Genomic DNA, 27,983 nt, shown 5'->3' with positions numbered 1-27,983 from the left:
TTGAAGAAGCCAGGCCAAACTACAACAGCTGAAAAGGCACATATGAACTAATTACATCCCCCAATCACTCCAGTAAAGATGCAGCATGGGAATTTTATTTCTTTTTATGTTGAAGAGGATATTTATTGGTAGAACACAGGCATTTGAGCAAGATTTGACTGATCTCACGTATGCAGTTGCTTAATTTTCTGGATGGACTGCTTCCACCAATCTCCCCAACGCTGAATCGTTACCAGCTGAGAGGTGCATTCTTCCTTGATCTGGGCTAACTGCTGCTCAAGTTTACATATGTATTTCTGTACAAAGAACAACAATTGAGGTTAAAACTGGTAGAAATCCAGTATGATTCCTAAAAACCCAACCATCAGATCCTAGAATCATAGAATGCCTAAATGATTGCATGCAGACATAAGAATAGATTTTTATGCATGGAGAACACTGCTTCAAGGTCTGAAACCGCTCTGTATATTAAAATATATCCATATCTATACAAATCTACAGCAATAACAGACATCCCATCCACACACAACCCATAAGAGCCCTTTCCCACCGATCAACCTTATATACAGCATCTCTTGCTTCCACTGCTGCTGTGTGGCCCAGCGTAGTCTTTGCTGTTGTGACTGATGCCGTTTCTCTGACCATAATGCAGTCTGAATCGCCCATAAGCTTGGTCATGGGTATTCCTGGCCAGGTCCTTAAAGAAACAAAACAAATAAACAACAACAACAAAAATATCCAGAGGAGACGCAGTTGGAAAAGAAGAGAGTAACCAGGAGCTCTGCACCGTAAACAGAATTCATACTTTCACAGGGAAAACACATAGCATTCCTCAGATTTGTATACGGGCAAGTGATAAATAGTGGTAAAGCAAAACAACCAAGCAATTTTAACAACTGGAGCAAAACAAAACAAAACAAAACAAAACTAGGAGAACACCTGATGTCAGCCTAGGGAAGAGAAATGGAATACAACTGTGTCCTGTATGACCCAATATTACCTCCTTCCACGTTTGACCAACTGCTCAGCCCCACAGGTCTGTAGAGGAAGACCAGCTTGTTTATGATGAATTAAGAAGGATATCTTCTGCTTCGGTGTTTCAGTTTCTGGAAGATGATGTAAGATATACTCAGGAGGAACCAAACAGAGGCAGTCATGCTGTTGCTTTCAAGGAACTCCACGTGATGCTCACCACTTCCAAGAAATGGTTTTGCATGTGCAATCACGTGTGAACAAGAAATTCCATCATTACTTACTTGGTGCTTGTATGTCATCAATAGTAATGCTTTCATCTAATTCCAGCAGCAGCTTTTCTGTGAAGGCAGCCAGAGCCAAAACGAAGTTCTGTGTGCACTCAGCAGCACAGTCCTGTTGGGACATTGGATACCACTGAGAGGAGTTCCTCTGATAACTCAATCTCTTCTCCTTTCAGTTTAGCTCCCTAAGAACTATGTTCCTCTCCAACCATGATGCTTTGCAACAGCTGCAGATAACAGCCATGGGGCTGCAAATGGCACAGAAAAGGATCTGGAAGCGCCTTACACAGTGCTCTAAAACACTCTGATGACCTCAGGTAAAGCATGACAGCCTGCAGAGTACTGTGTGTGGTTGCCATGTAGCTGTATATTTGGGTTAAGCACTCAAAATAGGTAGAAAAAGAAATTTGTAAACATGAGCTTTCAAAGCAAAGGCCACTTTATGGAATTCACATACTTTGAGCAGAGGGGCTTTCAGATATTGCTCTAGAAATGGTATGTGTGTGTTTGCACAAATACCAACTGCCCTAATTGAAACGCACACAGAAAGAAAGCCTTCCAGGCCTGTCCTCTGCAAGTAAAATAACCAGAGAACATCACTGTTACTTCAGATAAACTCATATGCAACTGTTCTGTCACTGAGAGATGAGCCACCCCTCCTCAGTACATCCAATGAACAATACAGATGATGGGTTATGTGCACTTGTAAATGCATGCCTTCGTGCATATATCAATCAAATGCTGCCAGCTTGAAGATGTTGTGTGAACAGCACTGCATAAAACTGAAAACATTTTCCACTTTACTGTTGGCACAGGAGAAAAGTGGATTTAATCTATATAATCCTTTGCATATACCACACCTATCAAGCTGATATTAAGCACTGGGCTTTATGCTTACCTGAAGCATCCGAGTGTGGAGGTGAACAGCATCAACGTGGTCCTTTTGCTCTTTTGATTCCCGCTGGCACAAAGCCTCCAGCTGCAGCAAGTTGTCTGGATGTCCCAGAGAGGGACGTAATTCATTCTCACGTGCAGCCTGCAGGCAAACACGTAAGAAATATTTTCTATAAAGAAGGTGCAATGGAGTCATAGTGAGAAAGTAGTAAAACCAATCACTTCATATAAAAGCATGCGAACAAGACTCATACAACGTTACAGATCCTAAAGAGTTTGAAACTATGAACAATCCTGATGCTTTCAGCACTGCTTAGACTGGAAGCATTCCAACACATCCATGCTGGATACCTTCACGCTCCTCCAGTCCTCCAGCTGCTGATTGAAGGAGTGCTCAATGTTACTGGTGGCATAGCTGAGCTTCTGTTCGTGTTCCTTTAAAAGACCATCAACTGCCAACTGGGAGACATAAGGGAGTTCCTCTTCAAATGACTTCAACTGATCCCAAAATTCTGGCAAGCAAAGAAAATTCAGCTGAGGTGAATGTACACTGCAATGGTCAAACATGGAGGAATTTCCTCTCTAAATTCTGTCCCTGACATTCCTTTTCCTGAGACCCATGACTACAGAAACACACTTGCTAAAAAACTTGACCTTGTACAGGTCTATCAGCTTAGTCAGTGGCTCTTTCCTCACATTCTATATTGCAGATAATACATTAAAGATGTTATTGGCCCAATAAAATCAACAGTTTTTCCACTCATCTATTTTATTCTTGATTCGTTGCAATTTTCAGTGAAATTAAAAGTCTTGGCTGAATTAATTTACCTTTAAGGCAGGAATTGTAGTAATCATCTATCTGACTTTGATATGACAGCAGAGTCTGTTTGATTACTTCTGCAAAACGTTCAAATGTCTCTGGCAAATCTTCAGGCATTGTGGTTTGATGCTTCTCTTTGTGGTAGAACTCCTTCAAGAGTTTAAGATAAGACAGAAAAGATGCTGATAACATGTACAAACAAGTCATATCTATGCATATAGCAGTAACAGAGATACAGAAGGCTGTCAATCTCTCTCTTATTTGATACCAGTTATCTTCTTCTGCTGTGCTTTTATTCTATTTCCTATCTGCTCTTTGAACAGGGAGTGTTTCCAAGACTACAGTGCAGCTTAATTCCCAATTCTGAAAAGACATTATCAGTCCTCTTAGCACTGTACTGCTCTTAGCCTTGGTAACATGCCCTCAAATATTAGTTATATGTTAGTATAGGTATTGTAGTATTAGGGGATTTATTCATTAGAATGAAGAAGATTGGGGCTGCCTTGGCTTTGCAGACACGCTGCTACACAACCAGATACGGGTGTTGGTGTCCCCCCATATGTTAAACCACATTCTGAGCTCCTGAAATACTTAATCATTAAAAACCGTCTGCATCAAGGATTATTAAGAATTAGATGGCCTGATGAAGTAAGCAGTTTTTGGATGGCCACCCAAACATTATGATACAACCAAATCATTTAGCTGACACGTTACACCTGCGGCAGCAAAAGTGATGGAGAAACACTTTTCTTACCTCAGCAAGACAGAGCAAGTTGTTATTACCCATCCAGAGAATTTTCATAACAATCCCTTTAAAAGTACTGCAAATGAATAAAAATAATAATGAAAGAGACAATCACACTGTATGAAGACCAACCAGTCAGTTCTAATAGAGCAGGGGAATGCAACCACTTAAAAATCATCTCTGAAATGGTTTGTTCCTATTTCATTTGTGCAGATGTAACAGTGAGCCCACGAACACATCACACCCCCCCGAGGTGATGGGTTTCTTTCTGAAGATGCACACAACTCACTTCAATTCAGGAGGCATCTCCCCAAATATCTGGAATCTCTTGTCACTGAGAACGGATTTGGTGCATTTCTGCATGCTGAGAAGGCAAGAAAAATATTGGTCTATAAAGTCTTTGTTTCTCTGCTTGTTTAAGCTAGTTGGTGATGTGATGGATATGAAATTAAAGAAAAATCGAGAAGATGTAACTCTAAAACCAGTATTACATGGGAACTATTGTTGATGACTCCTCAATGGCTTCTCAGTACTTTTGTTGCTGCCACCATTAGACTCACTCATTTCATCAATTTCATCTTGCTCAAGATGCACCATTCAGATGCTGAGCTAGAAATGAAGCCACGTTGGTTTAAGGGGGTATTAGTCTGTATTTCAGCAATTTCATAGTACAGACCAGCAGCCAATAAACAGGAGTAAAGCACTTTTCCACCCATAGTCTGAAATGAATCTGAAATGATCAGACCCAAAGTCTGATCACGGGGACATAAACCACAAGATCCCAATAGAGAAGCACTGGCAGAAAGGCTAATGCAAATAACAGTGAAGAATTTCTCCAAGAATGGGCAGAACACACGAGTGTGCAACATCTCACCTTCCTCTTGATGCCCTTTTTTTAGTAGCTGGCTTCTGGATGCTCCGAGCTGCGTGCTTGTGAGCAGCAGAGCTCCGAGGGCCTTCATCAGATACATTTAAGTGAGAATTCTTCCTCTGTGTGGTAAGAGTTGCTTTGTATTTAATAAGGAAAGAAAAAGAGCAAAGTATAAATGCCAGCTTTCTTCCACAACTTTTGCTATTACAAATATAGGTACCTCGTTAAAAAAAAAAACAACAAAGAAAAGCCCACCTCATCTTATTCTGCACCTATCATTGGATAAGAGCCAAAACAACACTGTAGTGCAAAGTAAAGGCAGCTAAGGTGACAGTGAGGATGATGCACAGCCCTCTCAGGGCTCACATGTAAGCCACTGGCCTGGAACAGCTCGACCTGCTCCCTGATGTGCTATGAACTACAATTGAGATGAATGCAATAAATTAAGAGAACTTCCAGCACACCTGGTTCCAATGAACCCCTGCTGTCCTGATGTTGGCCTGATGATTTTCTCCTGGATGACTGAACTCTGAAACAAAAGGAAGAGTTAATTGGCTTTGGAACACCCAGCTACAAGCTCCCTTCTCCAACCAAGTGTTCACTGCAGACCAGTTGCTGAGGTGGGGGTCGACCCATGGGGTCACATTTGCAGCCAACAGTGTAAACAGGAGCACCTTCCCAGAGTAAATAATTGCATAGTTGTGCATTAAGTTGTTCTTATTACTATCAGAGGCCTTGTGAAGAGATGAGATATATTTAGCAAGGCAAATTCAAATAAAGACAGGAACAGAAAAACATGATGAGGCAAACAAGTACTTACTCGAGTAAGTTTTTAATAACGCTTACTGATAAATCATCAATTGCAGATTTTCCCATTCTGCTCGGATTTAACAAAGGAAATCTGCCAGGATCCAGCCCCATCATCACCAGTCTGTGCTCCACTCGAATGGCAGCAGCAATGGGACCTTGTAACGTAACCTCAGCTGCAGGAGGGGCGAAGCGCTCCTGAATTGGGCACAGAATGAAACCATGTCAGTTGTGGCAGGCAGGTAGTGTCAGCAATGCATGTAGATATTGGCTGTAAAATAGATATTCCAAACTTATGCTATTTTGCTTGACAGGCTGGAAGAAAGGCTTCTGTAACTCCAGGAGAAATGCTGTTACAGCTGTATGGCTCTGTGACACTAAGAAGTGGTTGTGAGTAGATCCTCACAATCATCATAAGCACCATCTTAACACGTATTCTCAAAGATTCTGAAAAGCTTTTAAAATAGATGCACATTAAAATATCACTCAACATTAAATAAAAGGGAGAGAACAAACATTATCCTACATTATCACGTGGTCCTGTTGTGTCCACTAGCAGGCAATCAAGGTACTGGCTCCTTGCCTTCAGTTCTTTCAGCACAACTTTGATAAAGTCATACAACTCTTCAGAAGTCAAAGCCTGAAAGATACAGCAATATAGATGGCATTCATTGCACCAGAGAAGCAATGAGATTGTATTGCAAATAGGAGAAGAGATACAGAGCTGGTCTGAGACAAAATGTGGTCGAAATAATATCATTTCATCTGTTTAAAACTTACTTCTTTATCTGCTGTAGGATGAGCAAAAGCATGGAGCTTCTCCAGGCAGGATTTTAATGCTGCTGCCTGCAAATTGGAATTTGCTACCTGGAACAGAAGCAGATATTGGTGAAGGAGAATCTCATTCACAGGATTTTCACAATCTTTGAAAGCACAAGACTTGCCAGTAAGAGACTCAGTCATTAGCACCAAAACCAACAAGCTCCATGGCTGCAAGGCTACAGCATTCCAGTACAGCTGCAGGAAGGCCACGGTTTCAGAGGACAGTGACAAAAATGAGTTTTGATTTGACACAAGAAGTTACTCGCGGTCAGTTCGCTCTGAAGTCTGTCTGAAATCTCAGTTGAACAGAAGAGGAACGATTAGAATTCATTCAAACAGAACTTTGATGTTTCTGCTTGTACCTCGGATTTGATTTGCACCCGTAGATTTGTCAGAAGCCGTTGGATCTTCTCCATAAAGACTCGATTCAAAGAGAGACAGCGGAGCCTTGTTTCAGCCTGGTTGATAATTTCAGTAGCCTTTAAAAAAATCCCAGAAATAAGGGACAAACTCATTTGTGTTCACTTTTTTTTGTTTGTTTGTTTCCAGCTTAAGTAACAGAAGTCACCATTTCTACTTCTTTTCTTCCATCGCGTATTTGTCACACCAGAATTAACCACAACAGTTTTAAAGCTCCAATCCAGGGTGGTTATAAATCCCGTTATATATGCCAATACAGCCATAATCCGAAAGAGTGAAGCACTGCACAAACCTGCTCCAAGCACCTCGATTCCATTTTCTCCATATCAGCCACAATTAACCTCTCAAAAGAGTCAATATGTTTGCTTTCTTTCTGAAGACGCTTACTGAAAGACTGCGCCTCCTCAGGAGAAAAATTGCCTCCCTCCACGAATAACCTGAAAGCAGCCAGCAAAGGAAAAGCCATCACTCATCATAGATCCATCAAGGCTGGAAAAAACCTCTGGGATCCTCCAGTCCAACTGTCTGTCTACCACCAGTATTTCCACACTGACCACATCCCTCAGTACAGCATCTCCATGGCTCTGGAACACCTCTATGGACACCGACCCCACCACCTCCCTGGGCAGCCCAACACATCACTGCTCTTTTGGAGAAGTTTTCCTTTTTTTTCTTATGGTAGCTGAGCAGTCCTACTTCACAGATATCAAAACAGACGTGATGAAAAGAGTGCAGCAACTATGGCTTAGCAACTGATGTTCTTTAGAGGAACGTACAGATAACCAGGTGAGTAACAAAGAAACCCTAATTTTACTGTTCTGCCAACAGACCAAGTGATGATTCCCAGGTACAGATAACATTCCTCCAGCAATATCTCTATACCTGCAGCCTTTGAGAAAATCCACATTTGAATCTCTTAATTTTCCCAAGTTTTCCTCCAGATAGTTCTGATAACTCCTCAGGGAAACTCGGATGACATCCAGGTAATGAAGGAGGTCTGGGCACACACTGCTGCTGGAGGAAGCTAACCTACAGAGAGCAGGAGAAGGCAGAGAAAACGTGTAGGAGGAGGAGCAAGCAGGATGGTGTGGAGACTCCTGGCTTTATGAGATCAATAAGATCTGAGAACGCAGAAGTATTTCACTGTTATGACAACAACTAACCCAATGGTGGTTGTTTTGATAACACTCAGCACACACCAGCAAGCAGCTGCTGCAGTTACAGAGCATCCTTCAAAGCCAATTAGCCTATTACTTATCAGATTCAGTAAGCTGGATAAAGTCTAAGTAAATCAAACATGTAATCTACTTTAAGATTGGTGTTCCTTCAAAAGTATATGAAAAAAGTAACCCGTGCAGAGAGAAAGGGAACAAAAATCATTTCCATTTCTGTGACAGACAGAAGGGGCTCAGAACAATGCCATGAGCAGGCAGACCGGCTCTGCTGCTGGCACACTGACCTCTCAGCCACAGGAGACCTGAGGAATGCTGATTCCATGTCACGGATCCGAGAGTCCAAGTTTTGGATGCTGTCATTTTGCTGATCGCAAAATCTGAGGAATTCAGCTCTCTCCTTCTTCAGAGCTTCTTCCACCTCATCACAGTGGCACTCCAGGTGCTTTTCATGAAGTAACAGTTCAGCTGATGAGAAAAGACGACTTACAATACAGTCATTATTCTGTTTGGTATGGGCTGCCATGACCACCATTACCAGAAGCATCAGTGAAACAAAAACTGGAGCTCAGAGGAGCTTAAAGCTACTAATAAAGTAGTCCCAACTCTTTGACTTTTCTCCTGTTGTTGGTTTATGATCTATTTTCCTGTCCTCCTCAAAAAGGCTTCTTCACAGTTGGCTAAAGACCAACAAACCTGCCTTAAATCACATTTCGGGGGGGCGGGGGGGCCCCCCCATATCCTTGATGCTCCTCACATAATATTTCCCATTAGTGACCCATCTGTGGCTGCACAGTGGTATTTCACACTGGTAATTCCTCCACCTCCTGTACTCTGAAGCCACCCCCAGCATTTTGTCTCTCCCAGCACTTGTTCACTTTTTCCCCCCATATGATCATCTCAAGATGAAGACAGAGAGCGTTCAGAGTGAAGAGGTAGCTACCAGCTCTGACATTGGAGATATTTGTCTCTATATTCTCCCGCCTCAGTTCACACGAGAGAAGATGCTGCTGAAGTTCTGAACCCAGCTCTTCTTTCTTGGCATCTACAGTGGCCCATGAGTTGGATAAGGACTCTGCAAACCACTTCTCCAAGTGTTCAAAGAAGGAGAGGCGAATCCTATGATTTAAATACATACTCAGTGTTCCTCACTGTAGGAAATAAACAGAAATGCACTCTACCTGTTAAATGTAAGAAATTAACTCTGGCTACAGGAAGATGTGGTCTCACAAACACTTGCACAATGCTAGCACTGCTCATTTTGTCTACTGCTATAAACAATACACGTATGTATTTTACATATCTATAATACTGAAATAGCCTGACTTGCTATTAAAATGCTCTGTCACTATTCCTGTTCACTCACTGAATTTTCTCTAACATAGGAATGTTCTGCAAGAGGGAAATGCTTGTGTGGTTCATCCAGGAGCCATGTGTGAAGAGTGTTGCTGAAAGTTTATTTTCTTTTTACCAATTAAAAAAGGAATAACACCAAAATACTCAGATAATTTTTGCATACTTATTTTGACATCTCTCCCATACAGCTGAAATGTTTCTATTTCCTAAAGGGAAAACAAACAGTTTCCTACTAACCTTTTCTTCAGCTCCACAAACACCGTTTCTTTGATAACTGCATGTTCCAAGCACATAGGAAGGGATCCTTTTTCATCATATTTTGTAAGAAATGACTCCAGGACATCAGGTTTCCCTGCCTCTTCAGCTCCAAGAACAGTGTAGGTGTTTCCACTGGAAGTGGAAAAGGTCTCAACAGTGAATTCAGAGATTTCCACCCTGCTGCTGTTGAACGTATCCTAGGAAACAACTGGGAATCATCATCCATTGCCTCAAACAATGCTACATTAAATTAAGTGAATAATCAACAGTGCACTAGCAGGAACCTGTGGTCATTAGGGACAACATTCTGATCCCAAATTTGGACAAACTCGCACAGAGAATGTGTTTGTAAGTTTGAACAGGCAGGATAAATACTTTAAAAGGCTTTTGTTATGCTAATAAATGGAATTAATGGGACTAAAGACCTGAAAACGTAACACTGAGATACAAACAGATCTGACATCATTCAGTCATCATTCTGACATCATTCTTAGGTTAAGAATAACCAGGAAGAAAGACAGACACACATGCTAAAGCTGCCACATGTTTTTACAAGGATTAAAGCAGTGTATGAGTGTAACGATGGAAAGTGCAGCAACAACAGCAGAGCAGCAAGGCTGCAACAAGTGGGGATTCACTGCAACAGCAGTGGGCACAGAAATAAAGGAAAGAAGCTGCTTACTTTCAAAAGGCCTCAGGTATGCAGGGATCTCCAGCAAGAAATCCTCACCTCCACTGCCAACCCTTACATGAGGTCTGGGCAGGGGTGGATCCTGGCTCCAGCCCTTCTGGTCACTCAGTGCATTGCATACACCTGAGCTGCCCTGGGTTGGCCCTGCCTTCCCACCAGGTGCTCAATCACTGCTTCAAGCCCTGACTTAGCATTTCTGCCACAATAAGGAATGGTTATGAACTGTTTTATGCCCTTCAGCTAGAAGCAACATTGAAAATCCTTATGGTGCAGAAATACTGTTTAATAATCATGGACACATGCTCTATGTACAAATTAAATACATGCTAAGGAATTCAAGAGACTTCAGCAAGAAGACGACCTTCTATTTGCTATGAGTTTGCAAAAACCTTCCGTCACTTTCAAATACATTCATTCTCGTTTGCTCACTTGTGAAATGCTCATCCTCTGTTCTGTGTCCCCTGCTTCATCACTCCCTTGAAAAATGCTCTTGTCTTCTTGTTCCTCCCCTTCTTCACTTTCCTGTGCAAAGACCTCCTCGTTCTCAGGAATATCTGTTTCTTCATTCTGTTGCTGAGAGCTCTCAGCCTTTTGCTTTTCTTCATTTTCCTGCAGAACGTTCTCAGTTTGCTGCTCCCCCTGATTTTCAGCATCCAAAACCTCATCTAATCATTTCCAGTGAAAGCAGAGTTTTAGCGACCACAATCCAGAGAAATACAGATGAAAAACAAGCAAGCAGAAGGCCTATTTGTACTATGAAGGTATTACCTCGACCTGGAAATGTGGAGTCTATCTTTCCTTCCAAGTTCTAGAAAGAACAACAACAGGACAATTCTAAAGTCTTGCTTATAAGAGATGCAGGTTCTTTTGCAAAATAGATCTACTTTATCAAGCTACAATAGTCTTAAAGAAATTAATGTGCCTGGGAGACTTCAAAACAAGTTTGTCTTCTTCATACCTGTTTGAAGGTTTCTTTTACATTAAAGTATTGGCTGAGGGATTCACTGTAAGAAATCAGTTCCTGTAAAATGGCTTCTGGGTAACTCGTGACTTTCTCCATAAGAACTTTGTTGGATGCTTCATACCTGTTAAATTCAAAGCTGTCTTTTAAGAGACTTAAATATGTACAAAAATAAAGTGAAATATGACTACTGTGTCCTTAAATCCAAAAGTTTTTGATCAAAATGTCTTAAGTGCTTCAGGCTGGGATCAATTATTCTACTATTCCTGAACACATTACATCCTGGCTCGTTAGTAAGGGATTAATTCAGTATAAAGACATCAGTGAGCAAAAGCCACCACCTCTCATGATGTCCTTACTAACGTTGGAAGGTGTTTTGCTTTTGTTTGGTGGATTTTAATGGTCTTAATGGAAATAAAGAGTGCTGAACCAACAGCTTCAGAAGCAGTTTCGGTGTGAGGTGTGTTCATAGGGATCTGCCTCTCAGGTCCTCGTGGCTACATCAGATCTGAGCAAGAGGAAAGACCATCTGGGTGTGAAGATATGACTGCACCCTCTCCAGCTGCTCAGTCTGTCTTTGGGTAAAATCTCCAGCATGTAGAGCTGTATATGCCTGATTTGATGTGATTCTTACACATAGGTACTGCTCGCCTTAACATTGCTCAATATGGAAACTGTTTCACTTCATGTCCTTATGAGCACAGGGCAGTGTATTTCCACACCATGATACTACAGCATAAACACAGCTTTCACATACACCAGTTAAGTTTGCACTACAAAATCCATACCCAGCTCTGATGCCATCCAAACAAGAACAGGCATTCTCCAAAGATTTCTTCAGCTTCTTCTCAGAGCTCGCTGTTCTCATTTTATCCAAAATGATATCCAGGTTAGTTTCCATCCTCTGAAACCAATACAAAGAACCCAGTAAAAGTGGGTTCTTACTAAACACGCTTCATAGCTATTTAGGCTTAAAGGATAAATTAATTACTGGAACAAAGCCAAAAGCATATTTGATAGCATGAAAGTAACGTGTAGGAAATCCAGTATAAAATCAGTTATTACATTTTTATGCCAGGCATTTTGAATTCCAAAGGCTCCTCTGCATTAAGTCCTTTCTTTACATCATACCGTATCCTTATTTTTATGCTTATAATACCTGAATGGATTTATCCTGTTTCCATTTGGATTCCTTTAATTTCTTCTGCAGTTCACCTTCCTGCTGGGACAGTTTGAGCTGATGGAAGTCCCACAGAACATTGGCCTCCTGACAGTAGCTGTACAGGTCTCTGCAGTTCTGCTCATTGTGCTTAGCCACCTCTTCAAAGCCTCTCTAAAAAAATACATCCCAGTTATTACAAAACTGTGGGCAAGAAGGTGAAATACAAGAGTAAGGGGACAAATGATGTGATAAAAGGTGATCAGCATTCAACAGAGTCTCTTCTACTGTGAGAGGAAAAAACAGTCCAGGTAAAATAGATAAGAATATGGACTTCAGTTTCAGAAGCTGAGCCATCAAACCTTCTCTTTATTCTTCTGGAACCGTAAAGCACAGAACCACCAAGACCTGCACAACCCCAGAAGCACTTTGCCATCCTTTATCTTAGGAGCAATCACTCAGCCACCACCACGTATGGGACCATACAGGATAGGAGTGGAAGAAGTTTGGGAACCCATCCTTCCACCTCCAGGCCAGATGGGCTATAGCCATCCAATCCCTGACAATCTATTACAAAACCATCAGTCATAAACTCTTCCCTTGAATCACATCCTGCCTGTGTTACTTATGGGACAGGTACTCAATCACTCTACAGCAAGGCACCAATAGCCTAAGATGCACTCAGCGTTTCAGACCATGGCACATGAATAACAGGCTATTCCTGATGAGGAATAAGAGTAGATGTAATAAACATACAACCAGATGCTCCAGTTCTTCTTCAAAGCAACAACGCAGTTTCTCAGTCAACAGAAGCAAGTCAGAAGCCACCACTTCTTCAGCCTCTTTTTGTGTGCATACCTTCAGATTCAACAGGTTAATCTGAACAACAAAAAAAAGTTATTGACATACATACAATCTAACACAACATCATGTGGCTTTAAGAAAACGAACATGGGCTAAAATGATCTGTACTTCCTACAGCTTCAGTATTCAGTTTATTCAACACGTTTTGTGAAGCAAAGATTCAGCCTCCCAGATCCCAGAAGCAAGCAGAACAACTCAGTTCAGACATGGGGACAGAGCTGAGGGGGTGATGTTTTCTCCCCAAGATGAGATTGAGGATAAGACTGAGGGTTCTGACCCTGAGCCCTCTACCTAATCACTTCCTTCATCACTGGTAGTTGTTATTGCCTCTATGCATTTCAAGCACTAATGCTACCATGAAATGAAATGGACAGCAGCTATTCTAGCAGAATAAAGCACCGGTTGGATCTAATTTATCATAGAATCATATGAATTTACCTTCTTATCTCAATCCCCAAACCCACAGCAACAACACACTGCATACTGTTACCAAGAACCCTTCCAGGACTTCACAGCGCTGTGGTACTGACCTTGCACAGCTCTGCTTCTGCCAAACATTTTTGCTGGACACTCTCATACTGGGCACGAATTTTCATTGTGCACTGCATATTGTGGGCATCTGCAAAACAGAGCATCGCCAGCACTTTGCTATTTCACAGAACACAGCAAACATACTTTCAAAGCACTCATCTCGTTGCTGAGAGGGAAAAGAAAAAAAAGACAACAGAAAGAACTGCTTGGATTCCAGATTGGTTTGCTGATTTCCCAACATACCTATACTTCTGTTTAAATCCACCAAGGAGTTGTACCACTCATCAATCTCAGCTCGTGTGCTCTTTGGAGGCAACAGATCACTATCAAAATAGGAAACAATATATCAGATCTCTTCAGAGATAACCCAGTCAGTTGTTAAAGGATAAACACTATAAATCAGCATAACCAGGCTACTCTGCTTTATTTACAGCCATTTCAGCAACAAAAATAAAACAAGATGGATGCTGTTTTTCAAGGCGTCTGTTTACCAACAAGGAATTAAACCCCCATTTTTTCCTGCGTCTGTTATAAAAGAAAAACTGCATCCGAAAATCACAGTGTTGCACCCAACCCATCTTATTTTTGTCAGAATGGACAGAATTCAAAAGCAGCAGAATAAGATTCCTTCCAACATTCATTTCTTCACACATTACACAAATCAGTCTCCCGCCCAGAAATTGGACAGCATCATCCATTTTTACATGTTCATCCATCCATGTCCACCTCTTCCTACTAGGCTTCATACATCAGTAAGGCTTACTTCGGTGTTGCTGCATTTCTCACCCTAGATAATGCAGCCTAGATAATCCTTGGTAGTGCAACACGTGCACTGAAAACCAAAACATAGTTGTTCTTTTTTTCCCCATTAAAAAGAGCTTTATGGAAGAGATTTAAGCCCTGCTCAATGCTGCATTGGACAACAGCACATTGAGGTGCAGCAAAGAACATTCAGCACATCAAAGACTAACAAGGATGGCTTGGGTTGGAAGGGTCCTTAGAGGCCACCCAGCTCCATTTCCAGTCATGGGCAGGGTTGCCACCACCAGTCCCTCATTGAGCACACCAAGAATTCTACTTTTGTTACTGTACTCCCTTCAGTCATACATTAGATGCTGCAGCCATTCCAGCCTCTGTTCATTAAGCAGAATCTGACCGTTCATCATATTTCCCTTTTCTGTTTCCACCGTTTGGGGATTCTGTATTTCTTCCTTTGCCATAAATTCTCTGGATAGGAGATGGAAATAGGATGTGAGTAGGATGGAAGAACGCGCTGATGTGATTTTGTGTTGGGAAGAACTGAATGCTTGAAACAGAAACACAAAATACATCTTATGAGTACTGGTTGAAAACAAAAACACTAAATTTTTAGTTTCATTGGGGAAAAATATTAAAATACTACTTCTTGGAGAAAACATGAAAGAACACCAGTCACTTCATGCTTCAAAATGTGACCTGCTGTCAAACTTCAGACCTGAAGCTCTGAACGATGCGGTTCTTTTGGATGAGCCTCCAGTCCTTGACTTTATCTCGCCACTTCCATTGAAGTGATAATTCCCTTTTCATCTCTGATTTCATCAGATTAAAGAACAGCTTGGCTATTGCCCTCTGATTCGCCAACAACGCTCTGTTAATCATCTGCATATGAAAACAAAGATGGGAGTAAAAGCAGTATAAGACAGGAATAAAGTGCCAGCTCGATGTCAGACTGAGGATGAAGAACTGAAATGACGAGGGACATGCAGTATAGAGACCCCTCTCCTACATGGCAGGGATTGGCAGGTAGAAATGATCATTTCCTTTTGAAAATGAGAAGAAGAAAGAACTGAATTCTGGGGGGTGAATTTCAGACCGCTGTCTTCTTACAGGTAAAACTGCCTCCCAATAAGGAGAGCTTACCATGGCCTCGTCATTAATGAGCCTGTGCACATCGGCTGACAAGAAGAAGGAAATTCCCTCCAGCTTTGCAGCATACTTCCTCAGCACGTCTGTTATCTGTTCAACAGAACAAAAAGGCACAAAGGGCTCTGCTTGCCTTAGAGAACTGACACTTCAATGATATTAATAAGAATTGGGTTTTTTTTTCCCCCGAATACATTTAATTGGTTGACAGATCGAGAAGTAAATATTAAAATATTGATTCTAAATTATTAGATACCAATTCATAAAAATAACCAGAAATCAATCGGTTTTGTTACTATTTGACTGATTTCTTTCTGGTGCCTGCAATTCCTGAAAATCTGAGCTCACTTTGTCAGCTCGGCTCTGTTCCACCTTCTTTAAGGTTTCATCCCATTCCCGAATCCACTCCTTTCTGGTCAGGGATTCCTGCTGAATGGTTGCCCACAGTTCTTCCAAATCCTGCAAGAAGGAAAAAAATGAAAAACAAATGCATTGAAAAACAAATGCAGTGAAAAAATGAAAACAAATGCATTGACATCAGAAAACTGCAGCAAGGTGCTTTGCTGCGCTGCAGAGCAGACTGTGAACAACAGGAATCAACAGTGGAAGAGCTGACAGTGGCAAGAGCTGCCTTACCTCAATAGAAAAGCCTTCAGGAGTGCCCTTGAGCTCCATCTTTGTTAGAAGAACCTCCATTTTTCTATCAGATTCCATCAGTTTCGTCAAAAGCAGTTTTCCAGGCTCCAAAACAAAGGGCTCCATTTCCTGAAAGCAGTAAAGAAGTCAGCCCCATCTCCTGAACATCAGGCTCTCAGCTTTGCCTGCTGTTCCAGACTGTCTGCACTGCCAACCCCAGCCTCACCCTGGAGACACGAGCAAGCTCGTGGTGCATTGAGGTCAGTGCTGCATCGTGGCGGCTGCGCCGGCGTTCTGACACGAGCTCCAAGAGGTTTTGCCTGCTTTCCTCTGCAACCTCTGAGAAGAAAATGAGGACAATGGAACTTAGAGCCGTTTGGAACAAGAAATTGCTAAATCAAAGCTCTGAGCTCTGCCATTTGGCGTGATGCTGGAAAACAGCAGCTCCCACGAGTTAAATCTGCTTATATCATCACTACCTTCTGAACACAAATTGGAATTGATGGACAATTTCACTTCTTTTTCTTCCCTACACGCAGACTCTTCATTGCCAGAGTTACATACAAATCATTATAAAACACATCAGATCGTTTCTGAACTCGATATTATACCTTATCCAGCTCAAGATGTTATACATATGGGGGCTCCTCAAAATGAAACTATTGGACATTAAGGGAAATAGATTTTACCAACAAGATCAGGGAGGGCTCTGACTTCCTCAGCTGCAATGACATCTTCACTTTTGCAGGACGCCTGAGATGCTGTAGCTTCTCTGAAACAGAACATAGAGCCTCGCTTTGTACTGAGACCACAGGTTTGTAATTAGCACCATAATCCACTTATCTGGCGAAATGTAACGTTAAAGTGAATGAAAGCTTCTGGCTTCAAAGAATATGGCTCATAGAATTAATGGCATTGCTTCTCAAATGGAAGGAAATGGCTTTTACCTGCCCCCCCACTCTCCCTATCAGGGTGCTGTGCTTCTACTTGGGAGAACTGGGGAATGAGGGTGTGCTTATTCAGCACGAGGGTTATGGTGTAGAGGATGAAGGCATTAATTTACTTTCTTGCTTCTGAACATTGCTCAGAGTAGAGCTGAGCAGTACTACTGCTGCAAAGTACCTGTCCCCACTAATACAAAACTCAAGTAGACTAAACTGAAGGAAACAGTTCCCAAACATATGGGAAACTAATCTAGTTAAGAGTAACAATATAATTGCATAGTCATTTAAGACCATTAAAGGAGCATAAAATATAAAATAGTATATTTTACTGTATTACTGTTAAGCACAGCAATGACAGCAAAGCAGAAAGGTCCCAGGCTGGAGCATGAGAGAATTTACTCAAATGCAACAGGCATGGGCACAAAAATAAAGGAAAGAAGCTGCTTGCCTTCAGAAGGCCTCAGTGCACAGGGATCTCCAGCAAGAAATCCTCACCTCCACTGCCAACCCTTACATGAGGTCTGGGCAGGGGTGGATCCTGGCTCCAGCCCTTCTGGTCACTCAGTGCACTGAATACACCTGAGCTGCCCTGAGTTGGCCCTGCTTCCCACCAGGTGCTCAATCACTGCTTCAAGCCCTGACCTGGCATTTCTGCTAGAGTTGCATGTATCAGGTGGTATCAGGAATACAGGCTTACAGCTAGGTGGTTTTGAACAACAAAATAATCATCCAAGAGCCTTTTAAAAGAAAAGTCACGCACACGTAAATCATTACAGACATTTGATGGGCTGATGGTTGGACTAGATGCTCTTAGTGGCAGTTTCCAGCCTTAACGATGAGCTGAGAATCTGTGCTTTAAGAGGCAGCAGCTCAGTGCACTCGTTTCACATCTGAGGGAAAGGAGGTAGACTGTCACAAGCGCCGTGACCAAAAAACAAGGTTCCCAGCATTACAGCTTCACACCCATAGCCACAGAATCACACCGACGTGCAATCAGGAATTTCTGCTTCTGCTCTCTACCTGCCCTGCAGCGGCTTTGCTCCTGCAGTCCCCTTCTTCCCATTGCACAGCCACAGCCTCGCAGCAGCCATGCTGCCCGGCTCCTCGTGCACACGGAGCCTCCCACTCCTTGCTGCGCCCAGCGATCGCACCCAGCAAGCCTGCAAAACCCACAGCAAAACGGGTTGGAATCATCTCCAAACCTACTGAGCAGAGAATCAAATTAATTGCTAAGAGACGGGAAAGGCGGCAGAACAGAACAGCAAAATAAAATAAAGCGTATGTATGAAGTTTCATCCAGGAGGTTTTTTTCTCCCCCCCCCCCCCCATCTGAAAGTGATCTCCCTATGAAGGGAACTGAAGCAGTGCCTCGTGCACGGCTGCAGGCAGCACTCCGGAACGCCCCAGCCGGGCTCACTGCAGGCTTACACTTTTCTGCTAAAGCAAGCCCAACAGCAGAGCAGCACAACGAACCCATCCACCTATTGCCCGTTTCTATGTGTTTTACCTCGTCCTCGAAGAGCTGCAGGTAGATTTCGCCGTTGGGAACCACGCGTACCGCCCCCCCCCGGCCGCGCACCGCCGCAGCTGCCATTCATTCCCGCAGCATCACAGCGGCCTCCCGGCACGGCCCGACGCATCGCCCGTTGCCATAGCAACGCCAGGGGGCGTGGCCAACAGCCGCCTCGTTGCCATGGCAGCGCGGGACGCTCCCGCACATCCGGGTCGGAACGCGGAGCTCCACCGCCTTAAAGAGCCCCGGGTGCAGCGAACGCCTCGAGCAACGAATTATTTAGAAACAGTGCTTCAGCAGGACAGGAAAACTAATCAGCAAACACACACGAGTAGCTGCAGGTTGTTTTTTTTTTTTATTATTGACTTGGGGAGAGGTGACAGTGACACCCCCAGACCTCAATTCCAGGCTGGGACAGCTGCAAGCTGATGTGCTGGAATAGCCCCATTAAAGACTGCCACAAGAATCCCATCAGCTGCCTTTAACTGCAGCTTACACGGCCAGGACACAAGTCCAGCTGCCTCCTGGGCCACTACAAGCCAGCTTTTTTCAAGTCCTCTGGCAGAACACGACCTTTCTTCCGGGCCTTGGCTTTTTTCTGCTCAATTTTCTCCTTCTTCTTCTTCTGAATGTTCTTGCGGCGCTTCTCCTGCCGCTGCTGCATCCTTTCTACCACTTTTTCTGTTCTCTTCTCCCACTGCTTTTGGCGCTGTGCTTTCCGCTTCTCTTTGCGCTTCAGAGCCTCCTTCAGGCGCTCCTCATCGTCATGGATCTTCACACCTTCTGCCTTATACAGAACGTTTGTCCATTTCATTTTCATCTCCAGATCCTGAGCTTTCTTCTGGTCCTTTTCCTTGAGCTCCTCCAGCTTATTCTTCCGCATCTCCAGCCTGCTCAGCAGCTGCTTGTAATTCCTACCTGTCAGAGGAGTGATTTTCCCCTTCACTCCTTTCCTCTTCTCTTTCTTCTTCTGGATCTTGTTCAGCTCATTCTCTTCATGCACTTTGATCCTGTTGAAGACAATCTCAGCTTTGCTCTCTTCCTTTTTGCTTTGTGGCTCTATAGGTACCTCCTCAGTTTCTTCCTTCACTGCTTTTGCCTTCATCTTCAACTCCTTTCTTTTGCGCTTCTTTCTCTCTTTTTCATACTTTCTTCGCCGCCTCTTCTCCAGGACTGAAGGAGGCAATTCTTTGGTATCATCCTAAAAAGGGCAGATATGAATCAGGAGATAACACAGAGATAAAAGTGGGATGTGCTTAAGGTCCTGATTTCAAACTTTTCCCTAGAAATGAAGTATTTAAGAAGCAACCAGCTCAGCTTTCAGACACCAAATGCAGATGGTAAATGCACTTCAAGCCTTTCACTCTCACCGAGAATCCTGTACTTACACTCCCCTTGCAGATTTCCAGTGCCTTTTCTGCACTCCTCCAGCCCCTACCTTTTCACATGCATTTTTCTGGACCCCAGAAAATAAACAGGATTCCTTGTTATTCCTTAGGGAATGGAATTATCTCCAGCCCTAAACCTTGGAACATCACAGCTCCCAAGGCATGTGGTGACTTAGGGATGATTCACACCATACCCACATGCACAGTAGGGTACATGGGGTTCTCATACCCGCCCAGAAGCTTCTTTAATCTTCTCATGAAGTCTCTGACGCAAGAGATTTATTGCAGAGAAAGAAGTGGAACCAAGTTCACTTTTGGCACCTGAAAATGAGGAAGAAAAGAAAAATACTTAAAATACAGCACTAGCTACACTGAAGAATTTTCTATAGCTATGGGAAAAGCTATGAGAGTTCTTTAGGTGTTACGAAAGGATGAAACGAAATTCTAAAGAACTCAAGAGCTTCTATTTTTGTTGGTTTCTTCAGAATTCTCCTTTTTCTATCCACATCATCATTCAACCACTGCCAGCCCAGGGTGGCCTGTGATATGCCCTGTAGTTCCCAAACAAAAAGGGGGTAAACACCAATGGAAACAAAGATGCCAAATACATCTTTCCACTCAGCTTGTGATCAGAGTTTCCTTATTTATAATGAAAAGAGGACATGACATATATGCACTCATGAAATAAAACCCATTAAAAAAACAAAAACAAAAACAGCAATTCATATGAAGTGCTCATACTTCTAGAGAGCCCCCCAGCGGTCACACTGCATACTTATGTACATGGAATAAACTCAAGTGTTTTCAATTGAACTGGATTTCTTAAATGGTTTCCAAACGATAGGCATGTGAACCAGCTGAAATGTGGCCGCCTCAGCTCACTTTAACCACAGACAATTCTGCTATTCTTACCCGTAACAGAATTCTCATTTTTGTTCTGCTTAACACCCACTGGAGGTGATTTCTTGGCCTGTGGGGCTGCTTTCTGTCCTGGAGCAAGTTTATTAGTGTTAGACACCTCTTGTTTAACTGCAGGAGAATTTGTCTTCTCAGCTTGCTTCCTGGACTTCCTTCTCTTCTTTTTCTTGAGCTGCCTGCCAGCATCATCTGGCTGGCCTGGCTTCAATACTAGGAGGCAAAGGAAAAAATATACAAACCAGGACATCGCCCCCATCAATAACATCCAGGTACAGCAGAGTACTGAGGTACAACCACGCTGCACAACATCGTAGTGGTGCTTAAGAACCTTGAAGAGTTATCCAAGCAGAGCCAGACGTGCTCAGCCATTTTAGCAATAACCGCATTCACTTGCGTGCCATCCTCACACGTGTAAGGATGGATGAGAACGCTAACTTCGAGCGAAGAAACCCCGTATCACAGGTTTTGCTTAAAACCACCACAAACCAACACACACCATCACCCGGCGGAGGCAGACACGCCGCAGGCCCACGTTCCCACACAGGAGAGAGTCGCAGCCTTACCGAACTTCCTCTTCCGCGATTCCGGGGCGTTCTGCGCGCAGACCTTCCTCGCCAAGCCTTGCAGGTAGGCGTCCTGAGCGGCCAGGCTGGACATCGCCGCTACTCGCAGCGGGCGGCCCCGAGAGAAGCGCGGCGACGGAAGGAGCCCAACCGCCGCGCACAGCACCGGAAGTAATGTGAGCGAACCGGAAGTAATTAACGCTTCACCGGAAGTGACGTCATATCCGCGCGACGAGGCGCGAAGCCTCAGCGCAGGGCCGCCATCTTGCTGCTGCCGTCCCGCTGCTTGCGGAAGGCCGCCCAACCCGGCTCCCCCGTCTGCCTGTAGGCTTGGGGAGCCGCAGCCCTCAGTTTGGGGAAACGCTACGGGTGCTTCCCAGACAGCTGCTCTCCCAGAAGCTTTGGTGCTGTTCCAGGTTTATGATGCTTTGCAGGGTGAATAGGAGAGCATGTACAGCACAAACTGCAAGAGTGGCGATTTTCTTCAGGCCATACAGGAACGCTCATCCTAGCACCCATTTGTGCTTCACGCTGTCAGAAAAAGTTGCAGCTAAAAACCACACAATTCAGTGATATTAAAGAGTTATTTATTAAACCACCTAATTACAAAAAGGAAAAAAATAATGGAATGGAAGGAAAGTAGAACAGAAAGTACACCAAACTCACATTCTCACAAACAAGACATTACGGCAGAATGCTGGGGAAGCTCTACTGAACTGTCTGTTGGTAATACAGCTGCCATAGCCACATTTCAGCCCAACTCTATTCCCTACAATGCGCTCTTAGGGTCAACTCAGAACAACTGCAGAGATAAAGGGCAGAAAAACCACGCTGCCCAACAGCTGCAGACACAGCACCAAGATTATTTGGAAGGAAACTGAGCAACCCCCTCTGTTCCACACACCTAAGTTGTCCAAAATTTCATTAGATGAAGCTGTTCAAGAATATAAACATTAGTTCAAGCTATGTTAATAGAAAGCTTTGTGTAACCATTGGAATCAGCCTAATCAAAGTGTGCTCATGCTTCTATCCGTAGCCTTCAGCAAGTCACATTATTAACACCTCAGTCTGATTCTGTTTGCCTTCTGCTTCCCAAAAGGAATAACACTGCTTTTCAATACAGGTCTCCTGGAGAGCTTCCTCTTAAAAGATTCACAGCAAAAAGTTCAAGTTTGTGAAGCACTTGACAGTGAAGAATACTGAGTGAAAAATACTGCAGGATTCCTACTTAAGTGTTACAGGCTGTCTGATGGCATCCTGAGAAAGCTTTAAAGCAGCCAGAACATCACTAAACGTAAGAAATTGAGTAAAGAGGCCCAGAACAGTTACTATCCTCAGATTTGGCTCAAGTTTTCTAAACCAACCAAATTCAACTACCAGCACTCCACAATATACTTATTGTGAAATTCAAATGGAAACAAACACTAGTTTTCTACTCAACTCCACATGTAACTGTCATGGAAAACCAAACTTACCTCTAAGTTGTTAGAATAATCAGCTTTGTATTCACTTATCACTTTAAGTGAGAGGAATACTCATGGCAATGTCCCAGGCATGGAGAAAGCACTGTGGCTATCCAGTGAGCAGAAACCTGCAAATACAGCTCCAGTGCATTGTCCCGATGGGGAGATGCTTGCTCAGCACAGCAGGTGGAAGACTTCTTCAGTGCCACCAGGAGGAATGTGTCCAGCAGCAGAGAATCCTCTTCAGGAGTGGTCTGTCGGGCCTGCCCCATGCCCGTTCACGTGGGGGTGTGATGGGGTTGAGCTCTGAGAGGTAGCAACACTCTGCTCTGCTGTGGCAGTTGTCAGAGGCATGGAGAGGCTTTCAGGAGACAGCGTGTCAAAGTCTTCCCTCCAGTAGGCTTCGCACAGTGGTAGATCATTGCTGTCACATAGACTGTAGCTTTCCAGAACAAAAAAAACAGTAAGGAGAGGCAGCAAGTACAATGATAAAGGAGAGGAAGGAAAGAGGAGAGGGAGAAAAGCAAGACAGAAGCAAAGCATTAAGAAAATGGAAAAAAAAATGTTCATGGATATAAGGCCTGCGTTCACATCCCAAGTCTTGTGACACTGTTTTTTCCCAAAATACCCTATGAAGGCTGGTGTTGAATCTTAAAGGCTTAGTAAGGATCAGGGAAATTTCAAAGACAAAGCTGCTGCTACAAACTGAAAGAGTCTCAGCTCTAATCCAGACACTACCAGTCCATAGATAGATCTGGGCTGAGGTTCTGGCACCCCAAAGACAGGAGTTCTACTAGTCTGAGTGAGGCACAGATCATTTCACTAGGAGTCACATAACAGCCTATGTGAGGGTAAAACAAATACAAATCGTGCTCTAAATTTAAGTCTATTTACACCCTTACCACCTCACTAAAGTGTCCCACAGAAGGCCCTGGTCTTCTTTTGAAAATCCCCAGCCTCTGAAGCATTGACAGCTTCTACAGGTTTCAGCAGTACCACAGTCCTCACAAAAGCAGCTTACTGGATTGGACTCCAGACTATAGTATGAGATGATACAGCAGTGTGGGAAAGTAAACAGCTGTCTAAGTCTTGACTGTGGTCTGAGGAAAACACAATGTGGAAGGGCAAAAACTAAAAAGGAAAGCATTGGAAGAAACTGGAACAAAAACAGAACAAATTCCAAAGAGAGGAAGGAGCTGCACACACGAGAGAGACCCCCAAGACAAAGTGAGTGCTGGAGCAAAAAGCAGCTTGTGATTGGAGTAAAACAAACCCAGTGGGTCAAATGATTTTGTTGTTGCAACTTTATTTACTTTTTTTTTTTACGTATGGACTTGAATAGTTGCATTGCAAAGTACTTTAAGTGCAGAAATACGAGACACTTCAAATTGCACAAACATGAAATGCTGAGATTTAAGTCCACACTCAAAGACAGCTCCTGTGATCTCAGAGGAGGGAGCAACGGAACATAAATACAAGTTTGGGGTTTAGAATGAGGAAAGGCAAGCTGGACTTGGGGGGTTACTGCTTTGCAGAATAAACACACAAAGCGCCAGTTGCAAGCACCAAATATCTGTAGTGTTTTCTGACAGCATCACCCAGTTGGCTTCGTACCAGAAGTGGTAAGGCACTACCACTCAACCTTCTGCTCTGTCCTTTGAGTGAAGGTTTCTTAGTGTGCAGAAGGGACTTCTCTACTCCCCTCAGGGAGCACAGCAATTTCTGTGCACAGAGAAGCAGCTCTAGGAAAATACTCGAACAGAAATTGAAAGAGAAGATTCCCACTCAGCTTTAGTTTCATGGACCCATGGTGGTGGCAATTGCTGCACAAGACACTCCCTTTTACAGTCCTTCTACAGCTCTTGGGAACAACACACAGGAAGAAAGGAAGCGTGGGGCAGCCTACAACTCTGCAGCACCTGCAGGTACGCTGCTCCAGGGAGCTCACTTTTCTACAGCCTTCCCCGGAGGGACAACCTGACAACCTCAAATAAAGTCACCAGCGACCTTTGGGGAATCTGGGGCATCAGAGAACTGTTTGGCAGGATGGCTGTATGGAACCAACATCGTGGCCTCACAGGACTCTTTATAAATCCTGTGGGATTAAGCTCACAGGGAAGTAATAGGGTACAGAGAGGAAACCCAACCAGGCTCCCAGGTCAGCACAGAATGCCCACTTGTGGGCAAATTAGCTTTTGCATTCATCACCAGTTAACCACGATCAACACTCTAAGGCTATGTGACATAACAGAAACCCTTTCCCCACATTAGGCAATAAAATTTCATTTAAAATATCGTAATATTCTAATTATAAAAGGACTCTCAATAAATCACCATTTCTGTATTTACACACATAAATTCTTTGGTGCAGAAAAAGACAGGAAATAGCACAGGAAAGTAGTTAAGTGCTAAAAGCAATGGTTAAGTGCTACATGGTGTGAGGTTTCAATAGAAGGATCATAGCTCTGTAGACAAGCCAAGTCTCCTCATCTCATGATCACCCTCACAAGATTGAAAACAAAGGCAGATCCACTTTAGGTGTCAGGAAAGAAAGCTGTTTGTGCTTAACGTCAGTTCTGCTGTGAAAGATTGCTTCAGGTGGATGCAGCGCCAGTCAGGTGAAGAGACCATGCCAGCGTGGTCTGAACTCCTCAGCTCAGAACAGAAAACCACTGAGACACGGCCATGGCAGCCTCAGTGTGAGAGCAGCACCTCTGGCACTCACGAGGCACTTCACTCCACACTGCCATTCTGGATGCAGCTTCTGGCACGCTGCAGTCTGTGCAGTGGATACATCCCTGACCTGCTAAGGCCAGGAGTGGTGCTGAGGTCTGTGATCATCACTTTTCTCTGAGGCACTTCTAGGATCCCTTGCCACAGCTCCCTAAAAAAACTAAGTAAAGCTGGAAAGACAACTCTAAACTTCTATATTTTCTTAAAACAACATAGCTGGTTCTAAGCTATGTCAGATCAGTACCTTAAGTCTTTAAGAACTCTTTAAAAGACTACTCTTAAAATACATTACCCATAAACAATGGCCTAACTGCCAAGTATAGTGTGCAATTATTGTTTTAATTGACTTATCTGGAGCTACAGACACTCCGAATGTTTAGAAAGAGAGGAGAGACAAAAGTGGAAAACCTGGTCACAAGAATTTTTAGTAAGATTTTGAAAAGATGAGCTTTTGTTTAGAATTCACTCCTTTATTGCACTGGCTTCACTTAGTTTGGACAGTGCAACCAAAATAATCTGAGTCTCAGTTATTTTATCCTGCTTTCATTTACTGCATAATCAATTAGAAGTGCTGGAGTGCATGACAAAAAAAAAATAAAAAAAATAAAGTGTCTGAATTATCTAAAGCCTGTTTCCTATGCAAAAGTCTTTTTAAAATCTTAAAAATTCCTCAAGCAAATCACTAATAAATCTTTCATAAAAAATCCTATCACAATACTTCATAATTAAATGAAACTGAGCATGTCATCTCTGCTCATTTCAGATGTTCACCTCAAAAAGACACCAGGCAACTGGGGCAGTGGACTACAAGGTAAAAGGCACACTGTGTGAGCAGGTCACTTGTGAAAGAACTTGCAACAAGGACATGGAACATCAGCATCTCATTTAAGATCAGCACCCAGCTCAGCAAGCTAGTTCTTCTAGAGAGAGATAGAGACTCCTCCAGAAGGATACCACCCCCTAAGGAAACTGATCTTCTGCAATAATTTGCTTAGGTTTCCTTTGTCATCATCTGTCACCTCTAGCCAACTAAGGCAGGCACCTAGAGCTGGATGCTCAGAATGCTTCTTCCAACATGACACTTCTACCCTGCAGGATATCTGCAAGAAAGAGGCAGTTGTTTTAAACTTTAAAAAGTTTGACCAAATTAGGAACAGAAATGGAATTTTGTTGGGAACAGTCTCAAGACCTATGCTATAAGCACTATTTGTTTGTTTGGACTAACTGCCCCAGAAGGGCTGGTGTCATTAGACAGAAGTCCACTGCCCTATTTGTACCTGGAAGAGTAATATTCTTCTTCTAGCTCATACAGGTCAATGGAGATCTCATCCCGTAGCGCAATCAACTTCTTGTCACATTCCTCCTGCAAGCTTCTCAGCTGCTGGTTGCGCTGGTTGATGGCCTCATTTACAGAGGGGAAATCATTGAGGATCAAGAACTGCTTCAGGTCAGACACCAGTTTCATCAAGGACTCACCAGCTCGAACCTTGTAAAAGGAAGAAAAATCACAGACAGTAAATATCTTTAAACAGGACTTTATGCCAGTTGTAATACAAGGACCACAAGCTGCTCCTCCTGCTCAATCCCTGACTACACAGGAGCTCCCCCAGCAGGTGAGAGTTCCAACAGAAGCCGGTAGCTGACAACACAGGCAAGCAAGCTTTGCCCCACAGAAAGGATTCACCACACCACTGCCCCAAATATCAGGTCACTCTTTTGGCAGCAGCCCTCCTGAGTGCTATAAAGGCTTGTCTACATACAATAACAAACCAAACAGCTCCTGAACGATGCGTCCCTAATGAAGTGAACATGAAAGCACTACTCACAATGTTTGCAGCTCTGACATGCATCTCATAGTTATCTTGTTCACTCTGGGTTGCTCGAGAGACTTGAGTTTCATCCTCAATCTAAAGACAAAAACGTATAAATTCATCTTTATAAACACAAACGCTGACACACAGCTGCTGCATCACAACGCATTTCATTTCTTTCTATGCCAATAATCCCTAGGCTTTAAGCCTAATCGCTCAGCTTCACGATGCCCACAGGACTCTGCTGTCCACACCCTACCATCAGGCCTTTCGGTGCTCCCTCCGCGCCCCTGACTCACCTTAGCGGTCTTAATGATCTCGGTGAAGTTATCCATAATGGATTTGACATCATCCTTGAGGCGCTTGTTGTAGGACTGCAGCAGGGTCTCTTTACTCTGCGGCAGCACTCGCTGCTGCGCCATGACCGCCTCCTCCCTTCCTACCGCCTCCTCCCTTCCTACCGCCTCCTCCCTTCCTACCGCCTC

At 43.4% G+C, this 27,983-nt stretch overlaps 3 protein-coding genes across 4 annotated transcripts; all 3 read right to left on the bottom strand.

The window, feature by feature from the left end:
* Window positions 1–14: 14 nt before the first annotated feature.
* Window positions 15–18,438, bottom strand: CCDC180 (coiled-coil domain containing 180). The gene is given in 39 exon segments (XM_042879251.1): window positions 15–296; window positions 559–697; window positions 1,001–1,106; window positions 1,257–1,368; window positions 2,155–2,292; window positions 2,502–2,662; window positions 2,979–3,120; window positions 3,725–3,791; window positions 4,005–4,079; window positions 4,590–4,733; window positions 5,050–5,115; window positions 5,407–5,591; window positions 5,920–6,033; window positions 6,174–6,260; window positions 6,578–6,694; window positions 6,928–7,072; window positions 7,518–7,649; window positions 8,095–8,275; window positions 8,751–8,926; window positions 9,401–9,618; window positions 10,542–10,777; window positions 10,881–10,920; window positions 11,071–11,197; window positions 11,862–11,977; window positions 12,233–12,406; window positions 12,989–13,111; window positions 13,627–13,715; window positions 13,871–13,950; window positions 14,720–14,854; window positions 15,102–15,265; window positions 15,527–15,622; window positions 15,878–15,988; window positions 16,166–16,294; window positions 16,392–16,504; window positions 16,855–16,937; window positions 18,130–18,277; window positions 18,280–18,329; window positions 18,331–18,396; window positions 18,398–18,438. Coding segments are annotated over 39 exon segments (4,758 nt in total). The 3' UTR covers window positions 15–164.
* A 526-nt stretch (window positions 18,439–18,964) lies between these two features.
* On the bottom strand, window positions 18,965–21,657 carry SURF6 (surfeit 6). The gene is made up of 4 exons (XM_042879059.1): window positions 21,492–21,657; window positions 20,923–21,138; window positions 20,240–20,331; window positions 18,965–19,823 (listed from the first exon to the last, which is right to left on the bottom strand). The coding sequence occupies exons 1-4, from the start codon at window positions 21,583–21,585 to the stop codon at window positions 19,155–19,157; spliced, it is 1,071 nt and encodes a 356-aa protein (XP_042734993.1). The 5' UTR covers window positions 21,586–21,657; the 3' UTR covers window positions 18,965–19,154.
* Window positions 21,658–22,061: 404 nt separating this feature from the next.
* Window positions 22,062–27,977, bottom strand: MED22 (mediator complex subunit 22). 2 transcript variants are annotated; one of them, XM_042879299.1, is made up of 4 exons: window positions 27,798–27,977; window positions 27,514–27,594; window positions 26,965–27,173; window positions 22,062–23,390 (listed from the first exon to the last, which is right to left on the bottom strand). In XM_042879299.1, exons 1-4 carry the CDS (start codon window positions 27,918–27,920, stop codon window positions 23,198–23,200), a joined length of 606 nt encoding a protein of 201 aa, XP_042735233.1. In that variant the 5' UTR covers window positions 27,921–27,977; the 3' UTR covers window positions 22,062–23,197. The 2 variants fall into 2 exon arrangements, with proteins under 2 accessions (XP_042735233.1, XP_042735232.1); XM_042879298.1 differs by having other exon boundaries at window positions 22,062–23,396; window positions 27,798–27,976.
* Between the last annotated feature and the right edge of the window lie 6 nt (window positions 27,978–27,983).

This window comes from Lagopus leucura, unplaced genomic scaffold, assembly GCF_019238085.1.
Source record: "Lagopus leucura isolate 7727_CA_CO unplaced genomic scaffold, USGS_WTPT01 Super-Scaffold_100022, whole genome shotgun sequence".
NCBI lineage: Eukaryota > Metazoa > Chordata > Aves > Galliformes > Phasianidae > Lagopus > Lagopus leucura.
Note: the sequence above shows the minus strand (reverse complement) of the source record. Positions and strands in the feature narration are given on the sequence as shown.